The sequence below is a fragment of the Pseudorasbora parva genome, chromosome 18 (assembly GCF_024679245.1).
Source record: "Pseudorasbora parva isolate DD20220531a chromosome 18, ASM2467924v1, whole genome shotgun sequence".
In the NCBI taxonomy this organism is placed as follows: domain Eukaryota; kingdom Metazoa; phylum Chordata; class Actinopteri; order Cypriniformes; family Gobionidae; genus Pseudorasbora; species Pseudorasbora parva.
In genome coordinates this window covers 18,567,899-18,580,064 of record NC_090189.1, presented here as the reverse complement: position 1 = coordinate 18,580,064, position 12,166 = coordinate 18,567,899, and the positions used below count along the sequence as shown (strand labels likewise).

Genomic DNA, 12,166 nt, shown 5'->3' with positions numbered 1-12,166 from the left:
GCCCGAACCTTGAGCCAGGACTCGAACTTGAGTCGGCTGAAGCACAGCTGCGGCAAATGTCAGAATAAGGGCAGGGTCAGAAGAACTTTTTTCAGGGATGGCCAGGTAAGATCCAGTGATTTCACAGGGGTAGCAAAAATAATAAATAAATACCTTCTTCAAATAGAGGAAATACCTTAATATGCACCTAACTGCAACCGTGTGTGGAATACGTTAACACAAACGGATTTCATGTAGCTAACTGCACCTCAACAAACATGGTCCTGCAACATCCTACAGATGATTAAATAATCTATTTTCTGGTCCTTGCACTTAATGTTAAGTGAACATTGTTAATCAAGATGAAACCCACCTTAACTTTAACTATTAGTAAACAAAATGTTTTTTCCCCACCTGATTATTATACCCTCTCGCAGGACTTCACAGCTAACACTATTGAAACATTTTTTTTTTTTACCAATTTATAATTAAAAAATTGTAGTATAGGCGGTACACATCAGGGTTATCACATTTCTTTTATTATAGCTTTGTATTTTGGTTTTTAATTTCAGTTTATTCCCTGTAAAAAATAAAAAATAAAAATCATGGCTCCAATTCTCCAAAATCTAAATTTTAAAGTTGGTCAAATTGAATTTCTGTGAATTGATGGAATTTAATTCACAGAAATTAAATTTGGCCAACTAAAAACTGTAGATATGATGAGTCACTAGATCATTTTCAATTGGAGACCTGATTTTTTTTTACAGTGTTTAAATGGTGTATAAAGGGCTTTTATTTTATCATGGTAAAGGCATTGATATTGGTAAATGTGTATTTGACGTAGGTGTAATAAATGATTAAAAGAAAAGTGTATCTAACAAAAGTATTTTAAACTAGAAGATAACTAAACAATTTTAAGTGTTCAAATGCCTTTTGCATGGGCCTTTCTGTTATATATGCTTTTGAGTGCATGAAATATCATTAAAACAATGAAGTGAAGAAAAAAAATCTTTATGTAGTATACCATAAAATGGTACATAAAAAGTATACTTTTAATTCCAACTCTATGTTATATTCTGAATATGATTCGAATGACTAAATATTTGATTGCAATGCTTTATCCTTAATGTAGCCTGAAGTACTTTTCTAAGGAGTATTGGTCAACAGCACCATCTAGCTGAAAAACAGTTACTTTGGTGTACTACACTAAGGGCCTTTCAGACGTTCACACTTACAAATAATCATAAAGTAAATACTAGTATTTTGGCGTGCTGTCTGAGGAGAGGGCTCCGAGAACACTCCCCCCATATCTCTGTTTAGGAAGTAACCAGGTGAGTGCGAGGAAAACGGGGAGGTGGGGACATTAGTGAGTTGACTGAGTATTTTTTTTATATAATCCTCCACTGGTGCTGATTGTGTAGACATGTTAATTATGGATTGCTGACAGCTGGTTGGCTTGGAATGACATGATGATTGGATATTAACTAATATGTTACATTTATATAGCACTTTCCTGGATATGCAAAGCGGTTTTACATATAAGGAGGGAATCTCCTCAACCACCACCGATGTGTAGCATCCACCTGGATGATGCGACGGCAGCCATATTGCGCCAGAACACCCACACACCAGCTATGGTCAAGGAGAGAGTGATGAAGCCAATCAGGATATGGAGATGATTGGAAGGCCATGATGGACAGAGAGCAATGGGCACATTTGGCCAGGATGCCGGGGTTACACCCTTACTCTTTTTTCTGAAGGACATCCTGAGATTTTTAATGTCCACAGAGTCAGGAACTCAGTTTAACGTCTCATCCGAAGGACGGTGCTTGTATATAGTGTTATAGTGTCGCCATCACTATACTGGGGTGTTAGGAGCACCCCCTGCTGGCCTCACTAGCACCTCTACCAGCAGCTACCTAGTTTTCCCAGTTGGTCTCCCATCCAGACCAGGCTCAGCCCTGCTTAGCTTCAGTGGGAAACTAGTCTTGAGCTACCGGGTAATATGGCTGTTGATCGCATTTCCTGGGACAGAAAAATAATAAGATAGCTTAAAATCTTAAAACTAATCTGTGTCCAAGTAAAGTTACTGGTATTTCTGCTATGGCTGGCACTTCAGTGCTCTAATGCACTGTGTCCTTTTGTTTGAATTACATGGTATTGCCTGAAGACAAAGCTATGAAGAAACATACCACAGGGTACAGTGGTGACATTACCCATAATTCAGTTGGCATGCCATCTAAGAACATTCAGATGCTGTGTGCTCAGAGTAAGATGGTCTATTGTCCCTGGATCAGCCTTCAGGCGCTGGCAGTTGCTCTCTTTGCCAAAATGACATCTAAAAAACATTGACAGTGGCCTTCTTTACCAAAGCAGCAATTTCAAGAAACTACACATGCAGGCCTGTGTTGTTCTTGTGTTTGTTTTCCCAGGGAGACCTTTGCAAAATAGAGGGATGCAAAATATGAAAATACTCAATTCGTACAGTATTATTTTGACAGTTCAAGATTTTTTTTTTTTTTTTTTGTGTGTGGAATTGTTATGCAACTTTCTAAATATGACGGCAATGCCATTACCTCAGCTTCTTTTATCAACACCAGCTAAAGCATTAGCTAATATTAACAATGAGCAATTCTTTTTTTTTTTTAATTATTATTGTTGTTAGTTAATGCAAATGATTGATTAATAAATGCTGTATAAGTACTGTAACTGTGACTTCATGCTAGTTAATTATCTGTTAACAAATGAAATCTTATTGTAAAGTGTTACCACAAAACTGTTACTCATAAGGTCTAAGAGCTGCTTAGAATTCAAAGCAAGTTTGCTGATGACAGACAAGAAACCTCAATGTACAGGAGCATCAATGTACAGTGTTCCAGCAGATTATAAAATAAAACTAAACAATAAAAACTCAATGCAGAATCAGGCATTTGCCAATAGAAGACATGCTTCTGTGAATCTATATTTCAAGCAGTATTCACAGTTGTAGAATACAAACTAAGAATTAAGTTCTTTCATACGCCTGGAACAATCTTTTATGTTTTTTTCGGAACCGTCTTGTTTTGCTACATTGACGACAAATAAGAACCAGTTCATGAGTTTAATTACTAAGCAAAATACTGACTCGATAACAAATACAATAGAAAAAAAACACGACTATGAACCAATCGTATAATATGACAGACAAGAGTTCAACGACAATATCATGGATATTCAACAAGGCAGTTTTTTTTTCATGCAAACTCAACAGAAACTGAGATTATCAGATACTTGTTGATATTTTTCTGATGTTATAGGTCTATGATCTACAACAACATTATTTTTTTTTGTACATTATGAACTCGTTTAGTAATGCAATGGCACTCTTCAAGCAACTGCAAGATTCTCAGGACAGTAAACGGATAAACAAAAAGCAAAGAGGGCATTTTCTAGGTAATGGACACTTAATACACGTCATACATTCTCTGCTATATTTTCTATGAAAGCACTCCTCATAAAAAGGTTTATATTTTATGCGTCCTTCAAATTACATTCAAAAAGCTACAAACATATACTAAACCAGATAATGAGCTAAGCTTTAGTTCATGGATAAAATAATATCTAAACCATGCTCTGCAGGTGAATAGCATGTTTCAAGTGCTACTGTTTGTTTCTTAACACTTACAAAGCGTTTACTCTTCAGGTGTCAAAAAAATCCTTCATACGGCACAACTCCTGAAGTGTTTATCCTTACACTGGCATACAAACTACCATCTCATCTTTTTCAAACCTTATTTGTTGTAAAAACCACAACTACACTGAAGTGCTAGGGCTAGCTCACCCCTCACTGTCACTGGAGCCTTTAGTACATAACAAACTACAGTAACTGTTAAACGTGTGATGACGTCATTACTATTACAGACTACATATTTAGGATGTGCAGGCAAAGTTAACTAAAATGTTTCCGTGCAGCAGGCTGGTTGGACCAAGCATAATGCAAAAGAAATATAGTGCAGCTTCAAATGTTATGGTCTCCGAAACACTTTCATTGGCCTTAAAAATGAGCAGAGGCACGTGGACACAACCCATTAGGTGTCCTGGAAATGGCAGGTAAATGCTGGCATCAAAGAAAGACTGACTACTGACTGAAGAAAGTGCATTTGGCAGATGGGAATTTTGTATAGCACATTCTGAAAAACTGCAGAAAATGGTCACAACGGCCTACAACACTGTGCCATTTCACTTTTCACAGCATGTAGATAATTGAAAACTCCAATTTAAGATACATGTGGCTGCACTTTACGAAAGTCCACACATTAGAAATGAAAAGAAAGAAAAAACGGTTGTAAAAGGTGCATTGTGATGGACTGCTCTACAGGCAAACATACTAGAACATACATTGTGCTTCGTTTTTTTTCATTCTACCTCAATGCAAACTGACAAAAAATTGAATACCTTGCAACAGGATCAAATACTGATCAAATTTTTTGACAATATACAAAAATAAAACATTTCTGAAAATCATTGACTGTAGATTGCGTTTTTGTCTGGCACTGCATGAGCTAAGTCATTGTGCACACATTAATTGTTTTCCTCTTTTCATAAATCACTCAAGTTCGCAATACATTTCCAAAATATCTGGGTAAGGCCAATGACGATTTCATTTGCAATGCTTGACCACGTGTGTCATTCTGATTGATGGCTCCTGGACATTAGATCTCAGATGAATTTCCTTTGATCATTGTTTTTTGGCATATCGTGAACAATTGCAGTACTGGCTCCTTCACTTGGCCTCGGTTGGCATTTTGCACATTACAAGTATCTGTTTCAAAGCCTTTTGCACATCTTCATCCATCTGGCCCTGAAAGGACAGATTTCAGAGTTTAAAAGTTGAAAGTAAAACTGTGATATATATCTGAACTGTATATATATAAACATTATATGGATGGAAATAAATGTCATATTATTAAATAATAAAGGTTAATAAAAAAATAAATAAATTAAATAAATAGAATATTGTTGTAACAGAGGTAGTATTGCATTGCAGTATCTTTAAAGGGATAGTTCACCCAAAAATGAATGACTCCACATGGCTAATAAAGATTAATAATAGGGCTTCAAAATATCATCCTCTGTTTACTGTTATTATAACGCTTGGAAAAGCTATTAACCATTACATTATTTAATATATCTCCGAATGTATTCGCCAATAATCGTCATATACACCTAGGATGGCTTGAGGGTGAGTAAATTATGGGTCAATTTTAATTTTGGGGTGAATTATCCCTTTAACATAAGAGAAAACATTAAAATGTTGATCTATTATGTGTAATAAAAAACTGATCAGAAATCAATACGGACCTGGACAGCATAAAGAAGGTGCATCCGGTAGACTGAGACAATTTCATGATGACGTTTCTTGGATTCCTATTGCACAAAAAAAGCAAATACTGTTATAGGATTAGAAAGCAATTTTGAGCCCTAAAGTGAGTGTATGATGCATCTGTCATACAAAACAACAAACATCATTTTCTATGCTATGCTATATATTACACAGTATTGTTCAAAAGTTTGAGGCTAGAAATTAATAAAAAATTATACTTTTATTCAGCAAATATTTTATAATTTTCTCACCGTCACATCCCTAACAGGTAAAAAGGCTAATATATTTTGATTCTATTATTCTATAATCCACAATGTCAAACGAACACAGCTTAACCCAAAATGCAAGCTCAGGGATGCGCTTCTTCCATATAAGCTCAAGCAGCTCTAGACCGAGAAAGCCGATGCAGGGAACACTTAGATTTCTTAGACACTAAGAATATATATTTATTAAGTATAACAAGGTTGGGTTCCTATTCAACTGTCAATCATAAAATGGCTAGGCTATAATATGATTATAAAATAAAAAATTTAAAAATATAGTATTTCGCTAGATTTTATAGTGTAAACATTCAAGCACAAATGAGAACCATTTTGAGGGGAAATTCTGGATTTGCGAGAAGAAAAACTAAAAAATTAATATTGAAATCCCAAAATTGAAAATCGAATATCAACCCACCGAATGAATATTATGGTCAAGCCCTAATAATTTTACAGTTTAACTGTAATTTTAGTCAAATAACTGCAACCATAGTGAGCATGAGAAATTACTGAACCCAAACCTTTGAACAGTTGCTATCTTTCCTATAATAAAATCAAGCATTAGATGCCTTGCTAATTCATGGCAGAACAAGATTTGTAACATACAGCAAGCTGATATTGCAGTTGTTTGATCTGCTGTTGGAGCGAGTCCACCTGCTGGCTCTGTTGTCTCTTTGGGGTGCTAGTGGTGTACGACAGCTGTGAAAGGCTGTTCAGAGCATCCTTCAACTTCATGATTTCCTTTGAGAGCTCATCAATCTGTAGATAATAAACAAACATGACACATTAGGTGTTAATATGACACATCAATTTAGACAGAAATGTGCGTGGGAGAATCAGCACCTTTTTATTCTTCTCTCTCTCTGAGATAACATGGTTCTCAATCTGCTTTTTCATCTGGACAATGATATCCTGAGCTTCCTTGTACCTGGTATTTAATGCACTGCACTCTTGCTCCCTGCACACTGCCAGCTCTTGCGCCACTTCTCTCTCACTCTTGCTGTCCTTCACTTCCTGCCAAGCAGTAGTCACCTCCAGGGCCATCTCATCCTGTTTCCTGAGAGCATCCTTCAGTAGGTGGTTCAGGTGACTTATCTCACCCTCCAGTGTCTCCCTCATCTGATCATATTCCAGTCGGGTTAATGAATCATCTGGAGTTAGATCCTTCTCAACTGTCAGTCTGTTCTGCAAAGCATCCACCTGCAAGGTCTTCTGGGCAAGCTGCTCTTTAAGATCTTCAACTTCCAACTCTAGGTTCTTGATAGCGTTCCCCAAGGATGCCACAACCTGGGTGTGGTCTGCAATGTCTACAGAAGATTGAGCCTGGTTTTCGGCATCTTGTTTAACCTGAGCAATTTCTTTTAGCGCCGCTTGATGCTTAGCCTCAGTGTCCTTCAGAACATTCTGCATGTCCTTGATCTTGAACGCCAGCTCTTGAATTCTCTGCTCATGCTCCTCCTTGGTGAAACAGGCAACATCTGCCTTGTCCTTAGGCTCTGAAGCTTTGGCTTGCAGCTGGTTGCGGGCAGAGCTAAGCTCACTTTTAGCCTCGCTGTATGACTTTGAGAGCTCCAAAAGCCGCCGCTGCAGCCCATCGATTATCTCGCCAAGCTCTGCCTTCATCTCCTCAAAGTCTTTGGCAGCAGCCTCCACCGGCACAGTGCCACGAAGGGCCTCCTGGAGCATCTTAATCTCTTCTTGAGATTCCTTGTACTTTTCAATCAACAGTGTCTTCTCCTGGTTGATGTTTTCCACCAAAACGCTGTAGGTGTTCTTCAGTTCTTGGCGCTCAACATCGGATAGATGGACACTTTTGAGCTGAGCCTGAAGATCACTTATCAAACAAGCATCTAGTTTTTGCTGCTCCTGCGACTTGGCCAACTTTCCCTTCAGATCTTTGACCTCCTGCTCCAGGCAACTTTTCAAATACTGAAACTTTTGCACCACATTGTCCTCTTGTGGAGTCACAGAATCTCCCCTCAGCTGTAACTCTTGCCATGCTTCTTGGTATTTTTGAGTATCTTCGCCCATGCTTTTAGATGCAACTTCAGTTTTCTCAAAGTCAGTGTTGAGTTTAGCCTGAAGGGAGCGGTTCTCCATTCTGGACTCTAGAAGTTTAGCCTGAAGATTCTCCAGCGCATCCCGTAGTAGTCCGATTTCTTTATCTGTACTCAACCTCCCATCCTCCTCCATCTCATGTCTGATTGAGGAACTGCTAATGTCCAGAACAGACATCTCCGAAAGATCCTCATCATCCCCGGTGTGGATGTGCACGTCGCTGGAGAGCTCAAAATCAGCACGGGTGGAGTGGTACGAGGCATTGGATTCGATGCTGTTTGGACGAGAATTTCCCTGGCCTTCCTCTCCTTGAGGAGCTGGACGTTTCTGCTTGGTGAGAAAAGATAAATGCTCTTGAAAATGAAGATAATGACTAGCAATGCACATCATTATTTCCAAATACTCTTTACTTAAAAGCCTGTTTGCAATATCCGACCGCCAAAACAAATTTGTACAAATTTCCAAACAGGTTTTCCAGTCTAACAATGTTTATAAAGACAGTACTGGGCCAAAAAAAGGTTGTTTTTTTTTGTTTTTTTACAGTGAGTTACCTTTATTATTTGGGCAAGCTGCTGGTTTTCCAGGGAGAGAGAGGATATCTTTGCTTGCAGGGCTGCAATCAATGACACATTTCCAGACTGCTCCATCTGTTTCAAAATAGGAGGACATCAATAGATTATTTTACAATAGCCTTTTTATTGGATTGTAGACATCAACATCTCACTTGATACCAAAAAACTGATTCCTTAAGATCTTTTACTACATTAAGAGAAGTCTTACAGGCCACCACAAAATTTCCCTAACATAAGAGGCTGTTTTGAAGAACATTATTACTGAACACAAAACAGTGTGTCTCTGGGCATTGAGGTTTTCAATGCTTACTCAAGACTCTGTAAGTCACGTAAAAAGACCCATGGGTTTGCATCACTAGCCGAAATTAAAACACGATGCACAAACTTAAACAAAACTCATCTGCAAGTTCGAGGCCAATACTGATGGTGTGGATGAGAGGTCTGCTTTCGTGTCCCCTAAAGCAAGGTCCTTCACCTGGCCAGGGCCAGTAAAAATGCAGCTGTTAAAATGGGTTCCAGAGAGCAAAAGTGGCTGAAGATCAAAGCAGCTGCCACATGAAGGAATATTAAAGGGCTGTGCTGTACTCGCCTTGGGCTCAGTCTGCTCCACAATCTGCTTCAGATCTTCAATGGTCTCAAGCAGCATGCTCTTTTCCTTGTGCAATTTCTCAATCTCATCCTTTAGTACAGCACTTTTCAGCTCCTCCTCCTCAACAAACAGGAAGTGAAGAACGGCCAGTTAATCGGGTCATTAAATAATGAACAAAATATAATAGCAACATGCCTATCGATTAGCTATCCATCACAGGGGTTTTTTCCCCACAACTGATAATATCTAGATAGCATTTTTGACCATTATAGGCATGTTTAAATGTTTAGTATTTTGAATGTTTGGTAGGCAGTGACTAAGTTTTGAGACAAGTATTGAGAGCCAACAAGTATAAAAAAAAATAAAACTTTCTTTTAAATAGTTACAAAAAAGTGGGGTTATTTTTATTAATATTTGTTATTGTGCACATAACATTAAATCATTATTTATTACAACAATAAAGGTCTTGTTACAAATAAACTTAATAAAATGTATATTTTATTATTTAATTTAAATTATGAATTATTACAATCAATATTATAATAAATACGTAATACGTACACTTTTTTAATTTTTATTAATACTGAAACCACTTAATGCTCTGTAAAATATTTTACCTTGTAATTGAATCTTTTGGATGAATCACTTTTGCTGGACAAAGGAGTATCAGTTGGAGTAAAATAAGATGGTGAGGTTATACCAGCCGACTGAAAAATAAGACAAAGGAGAGTGTAAAAATGAGACTAAGTTTAGAGAGAGTAAAAGTCAATATGGATACAGAAAGAAAAAATTATCAGCTGAAAATTCAGAAGTAAATGCATAAAGAATTGCTTCTAAAGGTTTTAGAAAGTGCAGAGATCATTACCAATTACAGATTCAGCACTGTGTGCCTTTACCTGGATTGGGCTAATGGGAGGAGGAGGTGCTTTTCTCTTTTTGGGAGTGGAGCTTCTGTCCTCATTTAACTTTTGACCATGCTGAGATTGTGTAGCGTGATAAGGAGAGTGGCAAAGAGAGAGAGAGGAAGACGAAGTAAAGTGTTTAAGTGGTTAGTGAAATAAACAATGCACATTTAGTTTGGGAAAAGAAGACTATCACTACAGGGTGAGGCAAATTCCAGTGCAGGTTTCTAAAAGTGCATTGTGTGATTGTTTGTCAAAAGTAAAAATAAAGGAATATCCTATCAAAACTCATGGCTTGAGTCTAGTGAACTAAGCATTCAGTTAAAATGTGATTTTGAATTGTCTATGGAGACACTTTGCAGGTTTTGTCAATCAGAAAATGAGGAAAACCATCAAAGTCTGAGGGGATGAAAATGAATGAAATGAAAATGCTTACCTGAGGGGTTCTCGTCGAACTCTTATCTGCTCATGCAAAGATACAGGAGGGGAAAACATGGAGTGTGGTTATGTGGGGAAAATGAAAATGGCATGTCATTGCCTGGTGCTAAAATTAGTTATGCTGTCTTAATCTTTCCTATTTTCATTAATTCATCAAACATATCTGAGAAATTTTGCAAATAGTTGGATGTGTGAAAGCAAGAGGGTTAAAAAAAATGCCACTAGATGGCAATGTTGAGCCAATAAGCTGTGAGCAGAGCAACATGTGGACTGAAAAGAAAAGTTACTTTTAAAAGAATTTTTCACATTCACGATGAATGATACACACACAAATAACACCAATGGGTTTATTTTATTAAAAGCCTTTGGGGTGAGAAAAACCTTGACATTTCAGCCCTTTAGGCTCTCCTCACTGTATACCTGTGTATATTGTACAATCAACAACAGCTGCCTCATGCTTACAGCCAAAATCACAGCTGAACTAATGTGACATTCAGTACAACAGCACTCTAGCTTGTGTGAAATTGCAAACAACAGTTCTTGCAACAGTGTGTGAAGAAATCTGTTAAAAAGTTCTTCAGTGTTGAGTGGAAGATCATTTGGTTATTATAGAACAGCAACACTTTACATTATAATACTCCTATTACATGCTTGTAAAAGTAATAGCAATAACTATGTGGAATTATAAGCAGCACCACACAACTATTAGATTCAGCACTAGAATTAAAGTTGTCATGAAATGGATATTTGTGTTAGTCTTTTATTCCCTAATGTGATTGATTGATGTATATTCAAGTGAAACACATCCTCAGCAAAGAGAGATGTCATTGCAATATGGAGGGGAAGGTATTTTGATTAAAGATTATGAGGGCAAATGAAGAAAAAATATATACAGATATATTATTATATATATAAAAATATATACAGATGTGCACAGATATATTATTTATAGCAAATACTCTAATAATACTCCATAAAAAATAAGATATTGTAAATTTTGATTTCATAGTGACCAATGGAATCTGAATCATAATCTGAAATGACAACTTCACAGCTAAATTGAGTAAACTGGCATCACATTGACATTGAATTTTAAATTACCTGACTCTGACTGCTCTCTGTGGAGGGCTGTGTTAAGAACGGTTCGGACTTCACTGCTCCCCGACAGTTTAGCGTAATGGAACACGTCGTGGCCGAGTGAGTCCACCATCTGCAGGTCAGCTCCCCTCTGCACCAGCAACTCGACAGCGGTCAGACAGCTGCTTTCACTAGACAACATCACTGCAGTTCTGAACAGAGTAATACATTAATTTAGCAAGTACACAAAAGTGACAGTAAAGACATTTATATTGTTTGAAAAAATGTTTCTATTTCAAATAAAATAAAACAAATGCTGCTTTTGGAGGTTCTATTCATCCTTAAAAAACTCTTGAGCACCAAATCAGCTTATTAGAATGATTCTGAAAGACTAAAATGAACACATATTTAGGGTTGCTAAAGAGAGCTTTTCTGTTCCTTAAATGAAAGTGTATGCACACTATACTGTCCATGTCCAGAAAGGTAATAAAAACATAATCAAAGTAGTCCATATGTGACATCAGTTGGTTAATTAGAATCTCTTGAAGCATTGAACATACCAGAATTGATCAGCATATTGATTCATGATTCAGATCGCCAATGTCACATGATTTCAGCAGTTTGACACGCGATTCAAATCATGAATCAATACGCTGATTCATAACCGTTAAAATCTTTATTCGAGGATTGACAACAAACACGGAAGAAAAGACAATGTATTTTCGATGCTTTAAGAGATTCTAATTAACCAACTGATGTCACATACAGGGAGTGCAAAATTATTAGGCAAGTTGTATTTTTGAGGATTAATTTTATTATTGAACAACAACCATGTTCTCAATGAACACAAAAAAATCATTAATATCAAAGCTGAATATTTTTGGAAGTTTTACTTTTTAGTTTTAGCTATTTTAGGGGGATATCTGTGT

General features: G+C 37.0%; 1 protein-coding gene and 1 long non-coding RNA gene across 6 annotated transcripts in view; one reads left to right on the top strand and one right to left on the bottom strand.

Moving 5' to 3' along the window:
* LOC137046135 (uncharacterized) overlaps positions 1 to 12,166 on the top strand; it is a 68,761-nt gene that overhangs the window by 39,779 nt on the left and 16,816 nt on the right. The gene's annotated exons all lie outside the window — the stretch shown is intronic.
* rai14 (retinoic acid induced 14) overlaps positions 3,066 to 12,166 on the bottom strand; it is a 72,026-nt gene continuing 62,925 nt past the window's right edge. For 3 of the 5 annotated variants that reach the window (XM_067423218.1, XM_067423216.1, XM_067423217.1), the window contains exons 9-18: positions 11,262 to 11,449; positions 10,159 to 10,184; positions 9,717 to 9,797; positions 9,438 to 9,527; positions 8,821 to 8,940; positions 8,211 to 8,306; positions 6,445 to 7,989; positions 6,208 to 6,360; positions 5,320 to 5,385; positions 3,066 to 4,819 (exon numbers count right to left, since the gene is read on the bottom strand). In XM_067423218.1, the coding sequence (XP_067279319.1) occupies positions 4,742 to 4,819; positions 5,320 to 5,385; positions 6,208 to 6,360; positions 6,445 to 7,989; positions 8,211 to 8,306; positions 8,821 to 8,940; positions 9,438 to 9,527; positions 9,717 to 9,797; positions 10,159 to 10,184; positions 11,262 to 11,449 (2,443 nt within the window). In that variant the 3' untranslated portion in view covers positions 3,066 to 4,741. The remainder of the gene's footprint in view (positions 4,820 to 5,319; positions 5,386 to 6,207; positions 6,361 to 6,444; positions 7,990 to 8,210; positions 8,307 to 8,820; positions 8,941 to 9,437; positions 9,528 to 9,716; positions 9,798 to 10,158; positions 10,185 to 11,261; positions 11,450 to 12,166) is intronic. The other 2 variants (XM_067423219.1, XM_067423220.1) reach the window with 2 other exon arrangements.